The sequence below is a fragment of the Notechis scutatus genome, chromosome 4, assembly GCF_049901735.1.
Source record: "Notechis scutatus isolate UNSWTSFEM ecotype Mainland chromosome 4, rNotScu1.2, whole genome shotgun sequence".
NCBI classification, from domain to species: Eukaryota; Metazoa; Chordata; class Lepidosauria; order Squamata; family Elapidae; genus Notechis; species Notechis scutatus.
The window spans coordinates 130,442,413-130,464,378 of record NC_142012.1 but is presented as its reverse complement, the minus strand read 5'-3'; the positions used below and the strand labels follow the sequence as shown (position 1 = coordinate 130,464,378).

General features: G+C 42.0%; 1 protein-coding gene across 3 annotated transcripts in view; it reads right to left on the bottom strand.

Moving 5' to 3' along the window:
* SLCO2A1 (solute carrier organic anion transporter family member 2A1) overlaps positions 1–21,966 on the bottom strand; it is a 73,557-nt gene that overhangs the window by 49,969 nt on the left and 1,622 nt on the right. Inside the window, exon 2 of one of the 3 annotated variants that reach the window (XM_087964923.1) lies at positions 12,335–12,398. The exons of the other annotated variants lie outside the window; for them this stretch is intronic. Within the exon in view, the coding sequence (XP_087821049.1) occupies positions 12,335–12,388 (54 nt within the window). The 5' untranslated portion in view covers positions 12,389–12,398. The remainder of the gene's footprint in view (positions 1–12,334; positions 12,399–21,966) is intronic. 3 annotated transcript variants of the gene reach the window in all.

The window sequence follows — 21,966 nt, the reverse complement described above, 5'->3', positions numbered from 1 at the left end:
TCTTTTTTATAAAAAATTCAATATTTATATAAATAATTATAATTTTTACATACAAGCCATGCCCAACCACTCACATGACCACCAAGCCACACCCACAAATTAGGCCATGCCCACAGAACTGGTTAGTGGTCCCTGGGATCTAAAATTATGAGTTTGGTGGTCCCTGAAGTCCAAAAGGTTGGCGACCCCTGTGCTAGAGTATGAATCCAGGCTCCTTAAGTCAAACCCCCAACTGGTTACACTAAATTAACTCTAATATTCCAAATCATATAGGCGCACTGGAATCTGTTATTTACCTACAATCATCTTTTTTCCCATTCAGGTTTTGAAGCCCAAGCTGGTTTGTTCCCTAAGGCAGTATTTCTGAACCTTTATGGTATGTGGACTGGCTAAGGGAATTCTAGACGTCCACACAACTTAAATTTGCTAAGATTGAGAAATACTACTCTGAGGCTTGATATGTTTCTGATTACCACTTGCTTTCTCAGAAGTGGAAAGAGGTGTTGACTAGATAGAAGGCCTAGGTTGAAATCTTCTTTCAGCCATGGGATTCACTGGGACAAGAGACTACTTTAGTCTGCACATTGCGTAACAGCGAAATGATATTTGATTTTGGCTTGTAGTGTGATCTGAAAATCCAATTTACGTGATTTGTAAACAGAAGTTTATCCGAAAAAGTCAATCATGCATGAATTCAGTCATTATTAACCCAATTGAGAAAAGGCAGGAGAAACCCATGCAAACCATCCTGAATTCTATGAGTAAAGGATAAAATTATAATGTATAAATATTCTGCCACATGCTGATTACAGAGTCCAAAGTTTCTTTCTGAAACCAGTAGTATAAACCTCTCAGCTTTATCAGTAATTGATAAAAACATTTCCTATTGCTGTTGTTAAAAACAGCCCTTCAGTTTCAATTTGGTTTAGTTGCAAACTCACAGTTCCTCCCTGTGTATGTTTTTAGTCTGTTTTCCCAATATATATAGTGTTTTTTTGTCATTTAGAAAATAAACGGCACTAATTATAGTCTCCTCTTAGTCTATAATCTTTCAGTTCAGTTTCATTTCTCTTCTCCTAAACCTGATTAACCTTCCTTCTCCTACTAATATCCTAGAGTCCTAGACTTTGCTCCCAGCTACTCCAGTATTAAATAACTTATCCTTCCTTATTAGGCTAACCTTATTTTGGAGAGGTATTCCTCCCTGAGATTTAAGACTTCAGAACTTGGAATATGCCTTTAGGCACTGAGAACACTGTTCAACATAGGAATCCCAATTAAAACATTCCCAGTGACTCTTTTGCCTTTATTTGAACACATCCACTCCTCAGGAATTAATTCCGCTTGCAAATTGCTCTGTGAGAGAAACAAGTTCCTAATATGCAATACAATCTTCCTTCATAGAACTTCAATTTATTATACTGAATCTGGCATTCTGAATACATACAGAAAAAAACTTGATTTTTTCTGTTTGAAATATGTTGTTTTTTTGAAATACATATTCTCTCCCCAACCCCAATTCCATTCCCAATTTCTTTACTTTTCATCATAGCTCTTATAATATAGTCACTATTATTTCTCGTGACTGGGTATAATATTTCTGTTGCTATAACCTAGAACTGCATTTGTCATTTTTGCAGCCATAATTACACTTCTCATTAGTTTGAAATCTATTCCCAAGATTGTTTTCATAAGACACCTCCCATTCTGTACTTGTGCATTTAATTTTTGTTTCCCCAATGAAGAACTTTGTGCATCTTTTATTATTTTCAGCTAATTCCTCTAACCAATAAAGATTATTTGATTTTTATGGGTTTTTTGAGGAGATTCACTAATTCAAATTTATATCTTATATAAATAGGGCAAACATTCCCTCCACATCTTCATCCAAGCTATTAAGAAAAGAGCTGAAGGGTAGAGAATTCAGGAAGGATTCTTGTGGCACCTTACTTGATATCTTAATAAGTTCCAGACAAGGCCATGCCACTGTGCCCACACTTAACTAGTTTGCTAATAAAGGAATTGTGGGGATACACTGCCAGATGCTTTGCATATATCAAGATTATTAGATCTACATAAGGGCAAGTTTGGTGTAGTGGTTAAGGCCCTTGGCTAGAAACTGAAAGATATGAGTTCTACTCCCTGCTTTAGGCATCAAGCCAGCTGGGTAACCTTGGCCAGTTATTATCTCTCAGCCCCAAGAAGCAGGCAATGGCAAATACTTCCAAAAAGCCTTACCAAGAAAATTGCAGGGACTTGTCTGGGCAGCTGTCAGGAGTCAATACTAAAACAAAGGCACACAGAAATTTAAAAAAAAAACTTCTACAACATTGCCACAGTTTACTAAGGTATCCACTTAGTCAAACATTTGATTAAAATCAATTTTGCAAAACTTGTGAAGTCTGTACTGTTTTCAATGTGCTTACAGCTGAATGTCTTTATATCTGCTCTAAAACCTTCTCAGGCATTGCTGTCAAACTGACAGATCGGTAACTTCTTAGATCCTTTCCCCTTATTTTGAAGGAGAACAAAGTGCCCTCCTCACTGGTCCTATGGGATTTCTCAAAGATAATATGGAAAGAATTAGCCTTTGTGATTTTGTTTTTCCAAAATAAAAAATGAGCCACAATTTACTGCTCAATGGTTGCCCTCTCTCTTTCCTTCCACAAGGACTGCTTTTGTTCACTGGATAGGACTTAAGGACTAGAGGGCAGACATGATGCTTAAATGGAAATGCAAGAAATCAAATAAAAAGGTGCTACAGTTCACATTAGGAAAAAACATTATCAGGGTCCAAATGCTAATAAGTTTTATGGGACAGGGCTACTCATAAGCACTGGAGTGTATACATCCTTCAGACTGCTCACATTTACTCTAAGCGATCTGACTAAAACTACAGAGCACTTATGGGATTATGTTGCTTCTTGATTACTAACAGCCCATTAAAATAATAACAACTCATTAAACATAGCAGGACAAGCTAACGGAGCAAGACAGCTTCTCTGAGCAAAGGAAAACAGGGCATTCTCTACCTTAAGTATTTTATTGATACAAATCTACTTTGCTATGAACCATCCCTTCTCCGTAGAACTGCGTAGAGCATCCAGAGAGTGGGAAGTGCTCTAGTCTTCACTCTTACAGGCTGAGCTATAATTGAGGAACGCTCCTCCTCCTCCACGTGACTCCTCCACGCGTTCCCCAGTTTTAGCTCAGCCTCGCAGAGACAGGCAGCTCTTTTCTATCGTTCCTTGGCCGATTCAGGTTTCTTCTGTTTTTCTGGTTCAGGTTTGTCTTTCTTTAGTTCTCCTTGTCCCTGCGCTATTAGTGTGCCCTCAAATTTAGTGAAAGAGCGAGGTTTCTCGCCCTCAGGGGAGATAGGGGTTGGAGCCCTTTGCCCCCTATTCCCTCTGCCTGTATTCCAAGCCGCGCTGCTACAAACCAGCTGCTTGGCTCTGCGCTATTTTTAGCGCTGTTTCTTCGTTGCGTCTTCCCCCACGAACGCCTTACAGAGGAAGGACTGCTTCCTCTCACAGCCCTTGGTTCTTTCATTGATTGTTTTTCGCTGTATTAAGGGCTGGTGCGTCTCTGAGTTAATAGTGCCGAGGCAGGCGGCCATTTTAGGCGCGCCTCGTGGCCGGCGCCATTTTGAATTTTTGCATTATTGTTATTTCGGGCTGCGATCGTTGCAGGGGCCCTTAGCGGGACCGGCAGGCCGCATGGTGCCAGAATTGGGAAGGCACTGTGGCTCTGTGCCTTGTTGTCTCTCCCCTTGTTTTTGTTGTTGGTGTTAGCTACCGCAGCTCGCTCAGAGGCACAGGCACTTACTTCCCATTTTTGCTGGGAGGCTGCCTCAAGAGTGTCAAGAGCTGCCTCTTTCTGTGTGTGAATTTTTTTCTATATATCAATTTCTGGCCTCGGCATTCATTTGGTTCCATTGGATTCTAGATAATAGATATAGGTGTTTAGTAATATTTCTTGATCCTTATTGGTGTTTTTTGGGCTCCGCCCACCCCTAAATAATAATAATAATAATAATAATAATAATAATAATAATAATAATAATAATAATAATAATAATAATAAATAAGAAAAACATTTTTTTGTATATAGGTGTATAATAGTTGACTAAGCTATAGGACATAGATAGCTAGTAAAAAAAAGAAAAAAAGAAAAGAAGGAAAGGGTCAAGCAAGCACAAAAATTTTTTTTATCCAAAAGGGGGACGTGGCCCAACTTTAGGAAAACCGGTTTGCGAAAGTAGACCGAACTCCTAGGCGTGCCAACCGCCTTTATTGGTTATCTATCACTTGGCATCATGGCAGAGGGTAATATCAGTGGTTCTTCTTTAAAGGATAAGTCAAAGACACACTATTTACGCAAAAGGGACAAGGACTCCTCCAGGGCTTCCCAAGGAGAGCCCATGGCCTAGAGGTTAATACATCTGCCTAATATGTAAGTGACCTGGGTTCAGATCCCAGAAGGGTATAGCTAGCCTATGAGAGCTAAACAGCTTGAAGTAACTATATACTAGTCTCCCTTATTTCTACCAACACCCTCCTCTGTCAGGGCAATCTTCTTCCAGGTGTGGTTCCACTGCCCGAAGTCGCCAGGACTCTTGTACACCCGAAGTGACCTTCACACCAACTGCAGCGAGCCTACGCTCTACAGACCCGATCACAGCCATTATTCCGGACAGTATTAAAGAGTGGATGCAATTTGCCATCCGTCAGGGAATAACTGAAGGTGTGCAACAGCTGTCCAGACCAGGCTCTCGAGGTATGACGGCCGAGGCCGAGTCTATATCCGGAAAATCTCTCTCCAGGCCGACGCCACAACATGGTCAGGTACCTGCCTAGATGGAAGCCCCACTTCCGGAAGGGGAGGAGGCCCTAGAGGAGGACGAACTGGGATTTGAGTCCTTCAGGGAAGAGGAAGGTTCGGCCTTTGTGGGCCTTTTTAAGCCTCATTTATTTAAATCCTTATTAATTAAGGCAAAAAATGTTTCCGGTCTGAACCCCCAGTCACCCTCTGAACCATCTCCAGCGGCCCCGGGGGGGCCCAGAGGATTCAATATTCAGACAGCTGGTTGTTGAAACTGTGATTATCCCAACCCCCCCAATTTTTTTCCGACCTGGTCGCAAGGCAATTGGCTTCTGCGCCCCCCCGCCCCTTCTAATCAAGACAAGAGATTTTTTAATCTCGACCCGGAATTCTCTGCCTTGCTAGACACCCCGGAGGTAGACGACCCGATAGTGAGACTGGCCTCTTCTTCTAATCCCATTGACACTCTGGAGGCGCTGAAGCCAGAGGATAAGCGGGCAGAGATGGCGCTCAGGCGAGGGAGTGGTGCAGTAGCCTAGAGGTGGAGCTGCTGCCTCACAATTAGGAGGCTGTGAGTTTGATCCTAGCTAGTGGCAGACACCCTAATCGGATGCTTGGGCCATCCGGTCGGCCACAGCCGCTTCTTTTTTCACTTGATCTTCCATCAGGTGGCTCAGACAGTTGAAACAATACATCCCCGCGTCAAACACTAGGGCCCAGCAGGATATTGCGAAACTCTCGGCTGCGGCGGAACTTGCGGCCGATGCCACCCTTTTCATTCTGTGAAATTTTCATCCCGGGCCATTTCCTCGCACGTAACTGCCCGAAGATTACTTTGGCTCCAGCATTGGCTGGCTGACATTAAAATAAGTCCAAGTTAGCCTCAGCTCCCGTCTCGGGGGGAAGACTGTTTGGGCCGGCCTTAAATCCATTACTGATGGAGAGCCGGAATAAGAAGTAGTTCCTCCCGTCGATTTTTCGTAGACAAGAAGCCAGAGGGTCCCCATCCTTTTGGATGGGTTCCTTTCGCCCCTCCTTCCAGCCATCCTTCACCCCTAAATACCAGGGTACTCCGTCATCCCGGTCAGCCTACCAAGACCGGGGCGACTCGGGAGACAGATCCAGAAGGGGAGGCAGTTACAGGAGGCCCTTCAAGGATTCGGGGAACAAGAAGTCCCGCCGACCCAGGTAGAATCTCAGCCCCTCATCCCAGTGGCGGTCGTCTCAGGCATTTTGCCCACCAGTGGGAGGCATCCACTTCGGATGCATGGGTCAGGGACACGATAAGATTCGGCCTGTCTCTCTCTCTCTCTCTCACTCTCCAGCGTCAGATTGCTCCTCCGGAGCACTTCATGGTTTCTCCCCTCTCCAGAGACCCGACTAAATGGGCCCTCATGACACCCGCTATCAAACACCTCTCTGATATTAGGGCAATCCGGCCCGCACCACCCTCGCAGCGGGGAGAAGAGTTCTACTCCCTCCTCTTCTTAGTCCCTAAGCATTCCGGGGGTTGGAGGCCCATCTTAGATTTAAAGGGGGTCAATCACTATATTGTCCGTCATAGGTTCAAAATGCATACCCTTCGGTCGATTTGGCAGGGTATCAGAAAAGGGGGACTGGCTTACATCTATTGCCCTTCTGGGGCATATCTACATATTCCCATTCGCCCCTCGTTTTCCCAAATACTTGAGTTTCTGCTACAACAATCAGCATTTCCAAAATGTGGCCCTTCCCTTTGGCCTCGTTTCAGTCCCGGGGACTTTTACTAAGGTATTAGCAGCCCTGGCGGCCCACCTCAGACACTTTCCTATCCGCATTCACTGCTATCTTGACAACATTCTTATTGTATTCCCTAACCGAATTCAAGCCTAGAGTGACACTAGCACCACTCTCGCAGTACTTCAGGCTCGCGGTTCCTCGTGAACTGGGAGAAGGGTCTACTCAACCCTTCCACCCGTTTAGCTCACTTAGGAGCCGTTATTGATTCAGTTGAGGAGAAGGTTTTTCCTTTCTCGTGAGAGATTCAGCAGCATTCAAACATCTATCAGAGCTATTAGACGGTCTGGAAAGGCCTCTGGGCTTGCTTTATCCAAGTTGCTTGGAAAGTTAGTTTCATGCATATCAAGGGCTCGCTTACATTCCAGATCTTTGCAGTGGTTCCTCCTGCCGTACCAGCGTTCCGGAAGGAGCAACCCCGGTCTCGTGGTGAAGGTTCCTCCAAGGGTCCTCGCCCCCTCCCTATGGTGGACAAGGCCTCTATCAACAGAGGTCATCTATTCAAGGAGCCTCAAAGGGTCCCTCTCACGACAGATACAAGCCTTTCCGGATGGGGGGGCCCACATGCAGTCCCTTTCGACTCAGGGAGTTTGGTCAGCTGCCGGGCGGAGCGGCAGCATCAATTGGCTGGAGCTTCATGCAGTATACCTAGCACTGCGTGCCCTCCTCCCTCAGGTGCGAGGAAGTCATATACTGGTCCTAACAGACAACACTACTACCAAGGCCCACATCAATCGCCAAGGGGGCACTCATTCCATCCACCTCATGAAAGAGGCCTAACGACTGTTGGTGGGCAGAGGTGCACCTTTTATCCATCAGGGCAGAACATATTTCGGGGACCTCGAATGTCCTAGCAGACTGGCTGAGCAGGGTCACACTGGACCAAGCGGAATGGCGCCTCCACCCACTCTTGTTCAAGGAGGCAGCAGCGCTATTCGGTCAGCCTCTGGTAAGCCTGTTCGCGTCTCTGCTCAACGCACAGACGCCAAGATTTTTCTCACAACACCCCACCATCGGGGCAGAGAACCGCGATGTCCTGCGTTGCCCCTGGCCCACCGGGCTCCTGTACGCCTTTCCCCCGCCCCTGTTGATTCCCGAGGTGATTCAGAAGTTGATACTCGAGTGGGCGGAGGTTCTCCTGGTGGCACCGTATTGGCCCAGGAGACCGTGGTTCGCAGATCTTCGTGATCTGTCCGTGGCCCACCGTGGAGGATTCCACTAGACAGGTTTTCACTTTCCCAGGATCCTCTTCATCATCCAGGCTCTCAGGGACTCCAGTTAGCCGTCTGGAGGTTGAGTGGGAAAGGCTGACAGAGGAGAGTCTGTCGGCTCAGGTCATCAGTACCATTCTGGCAGCAAGGCGGCCTTCGACCACCCGCATTTATAGCGCAACCCGGAACAGTTTTTCTAAGTGGTGCCTTAAATCCTCCTTCAATCCGCTCTCCCCCCTCAATCGCGCAAATTCTAGTTTTTCCTATAAGACGGCCATAGACAGGGGCCTCTCACCCAACACCTTGAGAAGACAGGTTGCGGCCCTATCAACGGTGGTTGCTAGTGGCTCTTCTGGCCCACTTTCCCACCACCCTCGAATCAAGGCCTTGTTTAGAGGGGCTTCCGATTTGCGCCCCCCAGTGGTTCACAGATACCCGACATGGGACCTTAATAAGGTTCTTATGGCGTTGACTAACCTCCCTTTGAGCCTCTCAGGGAGACGCCACCAGTTTTTCACCTTCAAAGTGGTGTTTCTCATGACAATAATATCGGCGAGAAGGATATCTGAAATAGCAGCTCTATCCGTGAGAAAGGACCTGTGTATTTTCACACTGATCGGGTGGTTCTGCGACCAGACCCTGTCTTTATGCCAAAAATCAACTCGGCATTCCACAGAGCACAGGAATTGGTCCTACCTAATCTCTGTCCAAAGCCTTTGCGCGAAAGAGAAAGGCAGTGGCACACTCTCGATGTTCGAAGGCATCTTCGTATATACATCTATCGCACGCAATCCATCAGAAATTCAGAGGCCTTGTTTCTGTCTTTTCAACCAAAGACGCTGGGCTGCAAGGTGTCCCCGTCTACTGTCGGCCGATGGATTAGAGCTACCATATCCAAGGCCTATTTAGCTCAAACTCTTCCAGTCCCTAGTGGGATAGCCGCTCACTCTACCAGGAGTGCAGCTACTTCGGTAGCCTGGGCTACTCAGGCTTCAATTCATGACATCTGTCAGGCGACCACCTGGGTCTCCCTTTATACGTCACTATAAAATCGATGTTTACGCCTCGGCTGAGGCATCCTTTGGCAGGCGAGTCCTGCAACAAGTGGCGAGAGAGCCAGAGGAGATTCCGAACCAGACGGAGTCCCTCCTGTAGGACAGCCATGCTTTGGTATGTCCCACTCTCTGGATGCTTGCAGCAGTTCTACGGAGAATGGGCGTTGGTACTTACCTGACACGCCTCTTCTCGTGGAACTGCGTAGAGCATCCAGCCCCAGCCTAATTGGTCCGTCTGGTGGGGAATCCTGTTTCGGCCAATGATATTTCTTGTTTATAGTTAAGATTTGTATAATAGTTCAGTTTAGAGGATTGTTGCTGTCCTCTCGTCTTCGTAAAACTGGGGAACGCGTGGAGGAGTCACGTGGAGGAGGAGGAGCGTTCCTCAATTATAGCTCAGCCTGTAAGAGTGAAGACTAGAGCACTTCCCACTCTCTGGATGCTCTACGCAGTTCCACGAGAAGAGGCGTGTCAGCTAAGTACCAACGCCCATTCTGTTAGCAGAGCTGCCAAGTCAGACATATGTCACATCCTGACTCAATTTCCAGTGATCAATAACTCTGCTTTTCTACCAACATCTCAAAAGAAGCTAAGGACAGAAGTGGCAGACATGCTTCAATTGTGGTTGCAAGTCCAGGGCTATCTATACACCAAACTGACCTTCCTCCCTATCTAAAGTTCAAGAAATTAAATGCAGTTTTGGAGATAACCAGATAAAAATGGACTTGCTGGGTGATTCAAAGTCCACCTAACGCAGCACACTGGTTATAACCAAAAAAGCAGGCTTCCTAAAAGGTCTTGTGGGGAGGAAATGGGTTCAAAATGAAATGACACCTGGATGTCACTTTAACATTAAATGCATTATTTACAACTTAGTTACACATTAAACTTTTATTCTATAGCAGTTTCCCCCCCACCCAAAGTTAGCAGCTTGAAGTAATTTGAAGAGGGGTGGACTTCAACTCCTGGAATTCCCCAGCCAGCATAACATAGCAGGTTGTGGAATTCTGGGAACTGAAGTCCACCCATCTTCAAATTGCTAAGGTTGAAAAATATGGTTATATAGCATTACTTAAGAAATATAAAGAATAATCCTTTTAGTTATTTATAGTTCTGTAAGCTATTCAAAAGCAGCTGACATATACTGGTATAAATAACAAATAAATGAAATGTGTTATTAAATCCAGGTCTTCAATTCTAGGATTCCAGTAGTATTTACATTTGCCTTGGGATTTCACAATATACATTTTAAAATTCATACTTAATTTACATTTAATTCAAGAATTCGAAGAATTTATATAGGACTAATTCTGCTAAGAATTGAGTTAGATGCAATTCTAGCTGTCTCTTTTAATTTAACAATTTACATTCTTTTATCTCTTTTGCTTTGTCAACTCAACAGTCACAAAGACCTCGATCCAGATTAGGACAATATCTACAGGGATTTGTTTTTTCCAAAACTTGTAATTCCAGGAGCTTTTTTCAGTTCCATGCTCTCAACCCCCAAGAGTGTCTTTTAAAGCATTTTTTTTAAGTCCTAGCAACTATAAAGATACATTTGAAACTGGAAGAAAGCATCTGGTAACATTCAAGAAGTTGAGAAGAGCTCCTTAACTATTTCTAAGCCTAGTAGAAGCAGAATATATCAATACAAAGCAGATTTCAATTCATATAAATTACCAGTCACCTTTCTGGGTCAGAATTGTTACATTTTCAATATGAGTCTCTGTTTATGCTGATTCCTATCAAACAAGGAAGTAGTGTTTCCATCTTCACTGCTGCTGTGATTGGTTATATCTGAATATATTTCAGTAAACAATGCCAGATAGTACTGTTATTGTTCTATTACTATATTTAACATTTTCTCCTTCCAACTCCATGTATATGAAGCATGGAGGTCACGCCATTCCTCTAATTAGCTCAATTCTTCCAAAGTGGAATGAAAGTCCCAGATTCCACAATAGTAAAGATTTTATTCATGCTGTGTAGAATTCTGGGAGTTAATACACCTGAAAGGCTATTATGTGAAAGCCAGTAAGATAATTTATTTAATCTTTTAAAGGTGCTTAACCGTTCAGCCATCTCCTGTAATCAGCAGGCTATGGGTACTCCATGTTATTTGATTTAGCCTGCTTCTCTTCTAAGTGCCGAAAGGCAAACTAGATATGAACTTTTCATCATCAGGACTCGTTGCTTAATCATTCAGCAGTCTCAATTGCCAATTCCCCACTCCACATCTCTTGGTGCCGCCCATGATTCCACAATTCAGATAGCAGATAGAGAAGCAACATGATATAAGAAGACTTTTTTATTTCTTTAATTATAAACAGCTCAGTTACACTGTACAAGTCATGAGGAAACGATTCAACTGTATGGTGAGGTTCATTCATAAGTTTAAACAGGGAGGGGTGAGGAAAATAAGCTCTGCGTGCGAGGTTCTGTGCTAAATCAATGTATATTGTTGCTGGAGTAGCTCAAGAAAGGCACTTTATAAACACCACTACAAAACAAACAGGAACTCCATTATCTTAAGCTAACAGACCTCAGATCGTGGGTGCCCTTAAAAGCAGTAATACTGTGCATTGTAATGATAAAAATGGACTTATGAAAGCAATGGCATTTCCTTAGCTTTTAATAGAGCCAATGTGTTTAGTACAGGTAAATTCTTGATGCTGGGTCTTTCTTTTACACTGAGCTAACAACGCAGAGCTGTTGGTAACTGCATGGCATGCTGACATGCAAGTCCAGATACTGCTCCCTTGTAAAATGCACTTCCTATGGGATTAAGATTATTGTACCAGGTGTACAAGCAAATAAACGACGTGGGAAGGAAGCCTTGGAATCAATCCAAGCTAATGAGAGCAATTATGCCATTCTAAAAGATAAATATGAAAAATAATGAAATAATTCTATCATCAGAGCTTCAGCTCAGAAAGGGAAACCACAAGAAACAACAGAAATACTAAGCAAATAATGAGTCAATGTCTACAAAAAACGTGGGTATATATGCTGCAATGTATGAAAACATCGTTTCTCTTGATAATGCTATATCTGAACGATTGTACACAAGTACAAGAAACATTTGCAAAGAATCTCATTTGTTGAGAAACACACGTTGCTCTGGTTTTTTTTAATGAAAAAATGATGGTGTAAAAATTCCATTAATCTGATAAATGCAGAATAAATGTACCAGACAAAACATTGTTTGAGATTGAATGGAAGTTCTCATCACTACAAAAACATTAGTGTCCATAAGAATCTACTTTCTTGAGAAGACCCGTGTTTGCATTTTGTAGAAAAGATGTTGTAGGACTACAATAGTTCATTATATTTCATAATATTGTCCACAGACTCTAATTTTCATTATGTATGTCATTGAAACATGTAGGTCTACGCAGAACACTGCACTAGTGTGCTTGGTAAAAGAAGAATGCAAAGCAACACAGAGCAGTATTTCTCAATCTTACCAACCTTAAGAGGCATGGACTTCAGTTCCCAGAATTCCTCAGCCAACAGTCCATGCATCTGAAAGTTGCTGAAGTACAGGAACACTGAGTTAGAGCAATGGTATATATTCCCAACAAAGAAAGTTTTGTCAGGCTTTACTGACCCTTATAGTAATCCAACTTTGATACACTTCGGTTATTGGGTCAATTCCAATCTTGAAAATGCTGGGGACAAAATGGATGTTTACTTTTGATCCAAAATAATTCAAGACCAGAGACATTTTGTTCTGTTTATTTGCTAGTTTGGAGAAACCAGTCCATGCAAAGTCTCAGTTAGCTTTGCCCCATTCCTGCTTGCATGCTTTGATTAATGGCTATTTTCTTCAATAGCTGGTGGCTTGTTGAGGAAAGAATAGCAGCAAAACCAGAGGATAAAACCACTCACCCTGCCTATAACAACTGTCACACAAGCAATACCAATCCATAAAGACTTAAATTATGCAACAGAGACAGAACAACAAATGATTTGCTGGAATTTTATTAAGGATAAAATTAATAAGGAATTTTCCTCAAGGATAGAACTTGGGTGGTATCTGACTCTACCAATTTGGTAGTAGGGAAAAGCCCTACTTCAGGACTTTCCCAGTTTTGACTGATTCAAACACGCAAAAACCCCAAACTTAATCTCCCTCTTGATCAACTACACAGACTTTGATCTAGAATCTGTCCCTCAGATTTTTGACCAATGGCTCCCAAAAATTGTGCACCTGATTTTGTTTCTAGTATTCTGGTGTTCACTCGGAGCAAATCTGGTTGATGTCTACACAAAGATCCATGCTATAAAGTTCTGGAAGCAATTTATTTAGAAAATGTCAACTTTGTTTCCTTTTCTCTTTCGGTAACTTTTAAAAAGTACAGAAAATTAAATTCAACACAAAATGTTTCAACTGCAAATACTCATTGTTATATATGCTATGACCTGACATTTAAAGAAGAGAAAATGGATGGGAGGGGGTGGGGAGGTAGGCTATGGGTAAAAACAGACAGACAGTTACATTCATATTAATTGCAAAATTTGATCTGCCAGTAGTCTGGCATATCACTTTTTTTTTCTGTGGAAATCCCTTTTCCCCCTGTTCCATTGCTCTATCTCTATTGACCAGCTATTCATTATCAGGAGAGTGACCTAGTCTCATTTTTGCTTCTCCCAGCTGCCCTGTCTCCCCCAGCTGAAACTCTATCTATCTATCTATCTATCTATCTATCTATCTATCTATCTATCTATCTATCTATCTATCTGTGGTTATTTGGGTTTTCTCCCGCGTAAAATTGAAGTATCTTGGCGACGTTTCAACAAAATCTCATTCGTCCTCTTCAGGCTTGTGTCTTCAGCTTTGTGCTTCTCAGAGTAATGTGAGCTTGCAGCTGCTTCTTCCTTTTAACTGCTAGTGGGGGTGTGACTTGATTGGGTGAGGGCTTGGCTGTGTTCTGATTGGGTGGGGGTTTGTTCTGTTCAGGTGGGGGCTTGGTTGTGCTCAGGTTAGTCTTAGATGCTGGGGGATTTGAGCTGGTGAGCTGTGATCCTGTTGTTTGGCTTCGCATTCGTGGTCATGCCACATCTTCATGGTGGGCGTCCATTCGTTTCATGTATGGGTCGGAGGGGTTTGAAGCGGGTAGTGAGGTAGCTGCGGTACGGCTTCTGCTCCGTGGTCATGTCTCATCATCTGTGTGGGTGTGAGTCTGCTTTCTACGTGGAAGTGTGGTGGTAGCATCTTGTGTGGCCCTCGTGGGTGTGGGTCTGGTGTCATTCTTCATGTTAGGTACTTGTTTGTTAATGAGGATGTGTTTCCAAATGGCTGGTAGGCAGGAGGTATCATCTCGTTTATTCATGCTGTGTGGGCATTTTTCTATCTCTATGGCTTCTCTGATTATTCTGTTGTTGAAGTGTTCAGTTTTGGCGATAGTTCTGGTATTTTTAAAGTCAATCTCATGTCCTGTGGCTTTGAGGTGTTGGACCAGGGAAGAAGTCAGTTCTTCTTTTTTGATTGAGTTCTTGTGTTCTTCAATGCGTGCACTTTTTCTTCTGTTGGTTTGTCCGATGTATGTGGTGGGGCAGGTGGTGCATGGGATTTCGTATACCCCTTGGTTTTCTAACTCGATTCTGTCTTTAGGGTTTCTTAGGATGATGGATATTTTTCTGTTTGTGCAGAATGCTGTTTTAATGTTGTGTTTTTGGAGGATCTTGCTGATTTTGTCTGTAGTGCCTTTTATATATGGGAGGAGAGCTTTGCTGTTCTCTTGTCCTCTGTCTTGGATTTTGGTTGGGGTTTCTTTTTGGATTAGGTGGGTAATCTTCTTTCTTTGGAATCCATTGGCTGTTAGTACGTTAGTGAGAGTGTGTAGTTCAGTTTTTAGGTATTGTTCGTTGGCTAAGCATTTTGTTCTGGAGATAAGTGTCTCAGCTACAGAATTGATCTGTGCTGGGTGGTGGTGTGAGAGTGCGTGTATATAGCGGTTTGTATGTGTTTTCTTCTGGTAGATGGTGTGTCCTAAGGAGCCATTGGATTTTTTGTATACTAAGAAATCTAGGAAGGGAAGTTGATTGTTAGTTTCTGTTTCCATGGTGAATTGTATTTTGGGGTGTAGCCTGTTGAGGTGTGTGAGGAAGTTGTTCAGTTTTTCTTTCCCATGTGGCCAGATTATGAAGGTGTCATCTACGTATCTGAGCCAGAGTTTGGGTTTGTGATCATATTTTTCTAGAGCTTGTGTTTCAAAGTGTTCCATGTAGAGGTTTGCGATGACAGGTGAGAGGGGTGATCCCATGGGTGCTCCTTCTATTTGTTTGTATTTTTGTCCGTTGTAGGTGAAGTATGTATTGGATAGGCAGTGGTTGGTCAGATCTAGGATGTGATTGTGGGGGTTGTATTTGTTTTGGATGGCTGTCAAGGCTTCTTTTATAGGCACTTGGGTGAAGAGGGATATGACATCAAAGCTCACTAGTAGGTCGCTGGGCTGCAAGTTTTGTTTCTTTATGATCTCAATGAACTGGAATGAGTTTCTTACGTGTGAGTTGATAGATTCTACATAGGGCTGCAGTTGTTTGGCAAGAAATTAGGCTAGGTTTTGTAGAGGTGAGCCTATGGAGCTGACTATTGGTCTAAGTGGAGTTCCTTCTTTGTGTATCTTGGGGAGACCATAAAGCTTAGGACATCTGGATGATTTTTCTCTGGGTATGATTCTTTGCTGGATTTCTTCACTGATGGGGGAGGCTTTTATTTTGGATCTGGTGGTTTTTTCTAGGTATGTGGTGGGGTCTGTGTTTAGGGGTTTGTATGTGGGGTCTTGGAGTAGGTTGATTAACTTGGTTTGGTAGTCAGATGTGTTCATAACCACTGTTGCGTTGCCCTTGTCTGCTGGTAGGATTATTATGCTGGTGTCTTCTTTCAGGTTAAATAGTGCAGTTTGTTCTTCTTTGGATAAGTTGCTTTTGGGTGATTTCCTGGTGCAGAGGATGTTGGTGATTTCAAGTCTGATTCTGTTAGCATCATTAGAGTTGGTTTTGGTCAGGCTGGTTTCAACTCCACATATAATGGTTTCTGTGGGGATGTGTTTGGGAGCGACAACAAAGTTGAATCCTTTCGAAAGGACATGGGTTTTGGCTTCGGTGAGGATCTTGTCTGAGATGTTGTGCACTGTTTGTTTCATGTGTGGCTGTGAGGGGGGAGGAGTTTGTTTCTGGCGTTTTTGTAGTTTTCTGAGTTTGTTGGTGTGTGTGTGTGTCTGTCTTGAGGGTGGTCTGTGTTTCGGCTCTCCAGACAGCGAGTTGTTTGGATTTGTCCCAAAGTGCGGGGTAAATCTTGTTGCTGAGTCTGAGGTGAAGTGTGAGGAGATTTTACGCGGGAGAAAACCCGAATAACCAAAGATCCACATACAAATACTCACGAAAACCCCAGAAAACAAATGTATGTATGTATGTATGTTTTCTTAAGTTTTCGCGGGTACTTACATGCATGGTATTCAGCTTTGTTCTGGTATAAGATGAACAGACCTATGGAACAGCTGTCCTGCCCTACATAAGAGGTACTACAGACAAAATCAGTAAGATACTACATAGGCATCACATCAAGACTGTGAAATTCTGACTCACAGACGAACACAATATAGAAGCCTGATGATGGCAGGTGAGATTCTGCCGAAACATTGCTACAACTTTAAAAGCACAACTATAATGACGTGGGAAAATACCCGAACAAAGCTGAATACCATATACACACACACACACACACACACACACAGAGGGGGGGAGGGAGAGAGAGAGAAGAGAGAGAGAGAGAGAGTAATGCAAGACAGAGACTACATCTTTCACCACTTGTACATTATTCTGTCAGCAAGAGCACCAGCATCTACAGCTTTCTTTGAATGCCACTGTTATTTGCACATAAGGGACAGGATGCATGCATTTGGGAATGGTGCCATGGTGCTAAATTCTTCAGGCAATTCTTTCAACTTTTTATAGAGGAGAGCCATAACTGTCTGAACAGCATATGTCATTAATTCAAGTGTTCTGATCTGATTAATGCTAACACAAATAAAACAGAGGACAAGTTATCCAGATGGCAAATGTCCTGAAATCTTCAGTTCCACAGACAAAACCATAATTCATCTTGGCAATTTGTTATTCAATAAAAATCTAGTTTCTGGGTAAAAATAAAAAAAGAAATGTTTAATGTATGAGTATTTGCCATCTCTAAAAATGTTTTCTTGTTACTAATTATCTCGTAGGATTAATCCCAGGGGCTTACTATTAATATCACAACAAGGGAAATGTTACGATCTTCAGTCTTTTTGTCTCACTAAAGCTACTGAACCTTTCTACCACAACAGTGTCTCTTTGTGTGTTTTCTTGGTAGAATACAAGAGGGGTTGCCTTTTTCTGTGCAGTATGAAATTACTTTGCCATTGTCACAAAAGTTATCATATACCTCCAGCTTCTTACTATGTCACTATTATCCAATATAAGCACCTGCTTCCTTTAACTCCGGATAACTAAGATTATCTTTATGCTTTGGGTGACCCTACTGGGACTACATACGCCTGGTATACACTCCCAAAATTCTTTGCTCAAACCTCCCCAGGCATACTTCTCTATCATGATAAGATAGTATGTGAAGACTGGGGGAGGATTGGAGGAAGAAAGAGTAATAATCTGCATATACTAATGATGCTACTTTGACAGATGAAAATGCAAGTGATGTCCAAACTCTAGTCAAAAAAAAATTATGAGCACAATTAAAAATGGAACCATGATTACATACAAAAAACAAATTAATGAAACCAGGTATAACAGACAGCCTTAATTGGCAGTGAAGATACTGGAGTTGTTCATAGCAAAAATCAACAACAAATGAATTAGCAGTCAAAAAATACATTGCAGAATAGCACTAAGCAGAGTAGCAATTAAGATATTGGAAAGTATTTTCAGATACTGTGATTTATCTATAGTACCTGCAAAGATCAGAATTATGCAGGCAATGATTTTCCTGGGATATTCCATGGAAGTGAACCTTGGTCACTGAGAAAGCAGGATGGAAAAAGTACCGTATATGCCGGTGTATAAGACAGTTTGTTATATTTTTTCGCCCCCTCTTCCGCCCACGCCTTCCACTTTTGCACTTTTTTTTTTTTGAGGCACTTTTTTGTTGCACGGTGGAAAACGAATCCCGTGAAGCCGAAGGAGCAGCCAGCCTTCTCCAGCTCCCAAGGAAGCGAGGCTCGCACCGCCCGGGCTCCGCTGAGTTCGCTGGGCTGTCAGGAGTTTACCGCTGGCGCGGCTCACGCCTCCAGTCCGCGCCTTCGGGAAGGGAAAGGCAAAAGGAAGAGCCGCGCAGGCGCTTGCAATGGCAGCAGCGGCTCCTGGTTTTGCCTTTCTCTCCCGAGGCAACGCCGGACTGGAGCTGCGCGGAGCTGCGCCAGCGGTAACAACTCCTGACGCCCCAGCCGGATACCTCAGCAGAGCTCGGGCGGTGCGAGCCTCGTTCCTTGGGAGCCAGGGAGAAGGCTGGCTGCTCCTTTCGGCTACGACCAGGATTACGTTTCCACCGGTGCGCAAAGTGCCTCAGCCGCGGGCAACCGCTTGGTGCTTCCCAATTACTATTGCCGGGCGTATAGATTTGACCCGGCATATAAGACGCAACCCCAATTGGAGGCATGTTTTCAGGGCAAAAAGTTGTCTTATACGCCGGCAAATACGGTATTTAATTTTTGGAATGTTGGTGTTAGAAAAGACTTTTATGATTATAGCATGGATTGTCAAGAAATAAATTGAGCATAGAATTAATCAATTCAGAATTGTCATATGAGGCACAAAGGACCAGTTTAAAATTATATTTTGAATATATTATGTAAAGATCTTGAAAAATATGTAATGCTAGAAAAGATAGAAGGAAAGAAGAAGCATGATCAATAGCAAGACTGATGGACTGAGTTACAGCAATAAGTGCATCCATAGAGGACTTGAATGGCCAAGTTGTTTCTTTAGAAGTACTGGTTGCTAAAAACTGACACTGACTTAATGATACATCAATCACATCAGTGAGAAAAACCAGCAGGCGCTCGCTGTAGGGAAATCCTTGCTGTTAAAGCTAAACCAGGAGCGGCAAAACTAAAAGTAATCCACAATGGAGGTGAGAGTAAATAGGATTCTGCATTAATTATTGAAACATACCTACTATGGCATTCCAAAATTTCTTCCAAACTGGAAGAAAACAGTGGAAAAACACTTCTGTGTTTCTGTCAATAAAACTTTTTCAACATGGCTGGGTTGAGATGTCAGGTGATGAGACACAAAAGAACTCCTCTATTACTAGAAAACACTCTGAACTTCCAAAAAATATATCTAGAAATTATCACATACCCAACTATAAGAAAATCTGATCATTGATCATGCTAGTAATGAAAAGTTTCTCAATTTTACAAGAAAATTTAAAATCTAAGCAAGGAGAAGCATGAGCAAGAAAAAGTTATGTTATCAAATAAAGCAGGAATAGGTAAACATAATTTGCTACTCTAACGCACATAATTAAATGATTTAGCCATGAAACCATATGAAAGAACGAAGTAGTAACAATCAAACAAGATACTTTATCATAACTCAATGACTACCGTGAGTTATTTGTAAAAAAATAAAAGTGGGAAATGAATGAATGAATGATCGATCAACCAACCAGCTAGCTACACCTGATAGAAGAAAACTTTGAGGACTTATTTGGCTAATTGCAAGAGTTCCTAGATGCACTATGAAGAAAAGGCACTGATATTTGATTTTAAGGGAAATGGGTGATGTGGGAGAACCTGAAATAACTGAAATAATTAGATCAAGTAAATCCAATAAAGTACAAATACAGTACATACTGTAAACAGAAGAAAATCCAATTGACAACACCTTCAAGAGTGTCAATAAACACTGGGTGTTAGTAAATATATACAATATCAGAATCAAGTAGATTATATAATAGAAAACAAAAAGGTAGACAAATGCACTCCAGTCATCCAGTATACTACCAAGGGCAGATTGTGGAATAGACTATATGGATTAAGTTTAGAAAGCTTAGAAAGCTAAAAGAGGAAGTATGCCAATAAAATGAGATCTAGACCATCAAAATATAAATACAGAGTACAGAGTAACAATAGTTGAAAGGGCCCTTGGATGTTTTCCATTCCAAACCCCTGCTCAAGCATGATACCGTATACCATTCATGGACAAATGGCTGTGCAATCCTTGCTTAAAAACCTCCAGGGAAGGACCACCCACTACTTTTGGAGGCAAGCCATTCCACTGGTTAATTGTTCTTGTTATCAGAAAATTTCTTCTTAGTTCTAGGTTGGATCTTTACTTGATAATTTTCTGTAATTCCAGTCCTGCCCTCAGGTACTTTGAAGAATAGGTTGGCCCCTTCTTCTGTGTGATCACCTGACATCTTCTGTGTGATCACCTGACATCTCAATCCAGCCTTATCCAGAAAGTGAATATTTAGCCCACTTCATTTATATGAAACTAAAGTTGAGGATATATGAGAAGAGAGAGACACCGAATAAAACTAGTGGAAAAAAGTGAAGCACAATAGTGGTCAGGTAGGAAAACATGATTTAATGTATACTTTAAAATGGTTTAAAGCTACTAAGATACTAAATTACTACTCTTTCAACACAGACATTATACAGCCTAGAGACAGAAAAAGATTAGAGTTTATATGTATGGCAGAGAATGTGCAAATTACTGAACTACTGATTTCTTATGCAAACAAGTATCTTAGAAAGAAGCCATATAGGGATAGAGAAATCCCAAATGAATAAGCAGATTTCAGAAAAAGCAGAGGGACCCCAAGAACAGGTAGCTAATATAAGATGGTCTCTTTTTGTGTATAAAGTAATATAAAAAAGATGAGTTATCTTTGCTTTAGTAACAACAGCAAAGCTTGTAGTTAATATCAGAATAAGCTAATGGATATCAGAATATATAATATTTTTTGGAAAGATCTTATAATGTATAAGAAAGTACTGTAGGAACAGAATTTGAAAGAGTTCAGAATTGCAAAACACACAAGAATCACTTCCAACAATTTTTTTACCAAGAGGCTGAAACATCAATTTAAACCGTGTTCATAACCCTACTTTGTTTGCCAAAAGAAGAGGTCATCTTAAAGAGTTCATTGTGAAAGCAAAAGTGGGGAAAGCAATACCTGATTTTGTGTTAAAATATTAGGAAGTACTAATGCTTTGTGGACCTACAGTGGATGACAGAAAATGAAGTTGCTGGATAATTTTATTTTCTTGGACTCGGAATAAGATAAAGATGGACAACCTTTATCCAGAGAAAGGATATTCTGGAAAGGATGTCAATGATAGATTTCAACAAGAACATGAGGGATATCCCCAAAGATTGAAGAAAAAAGCTAAAATAATTATTTTCTAGTGCTAATATACAACCATGAAAGCTGGGCATTAAGTAAAACTCATAGAAAGAAGTTAAATGACTTCTAGAGATGGTTCATATAAGAACAGACTACAAGAAGAACTATGTTGGAACAAATGAAGGCTGATTGTTCCTCTCAGGCAGTGACCAGTAGGCAGCAATTCAGACCATTTGGATATGAGATGCAAACAGATGATGAACATAAAATAAAACCATGCTTAGGAAAAGGGAAAGGGGACATCGGAGGATAGCAAATAAGGTGGATGTATGATGTAAAAACAGGACAGCATTTGGAGTAGTGCTTTGACCTGAAGATAGGCCAAAGAGGTGAGCATTTGTCTGTATGCTCACCAAGAGGCAAACCCCAATTTGATGTGTCACCAATACTCCAGCTTAATTAAACTGTGAATCACAGTAAAAGCATATAGGTATGATGGGCAAGTAAAAAAATTTTGGTTTTAAAGAATTTTGGTTTTTTTGCAATATAGCATCTGTTTTAGCACACTGCAAAAATGATAATTATACCACATACGTACAGAGTAAATACATTGTTTACTCAGAAATGAATACCAGTTGTTGATTTCATAAACTTCCTATCTAAATTGCACAGGATGGTCTAAATCTTACTTGTCACGAAAGCTTTGTAATATCTTAGGCATTTCCTATTAATTTACTTCCCAGTAAAT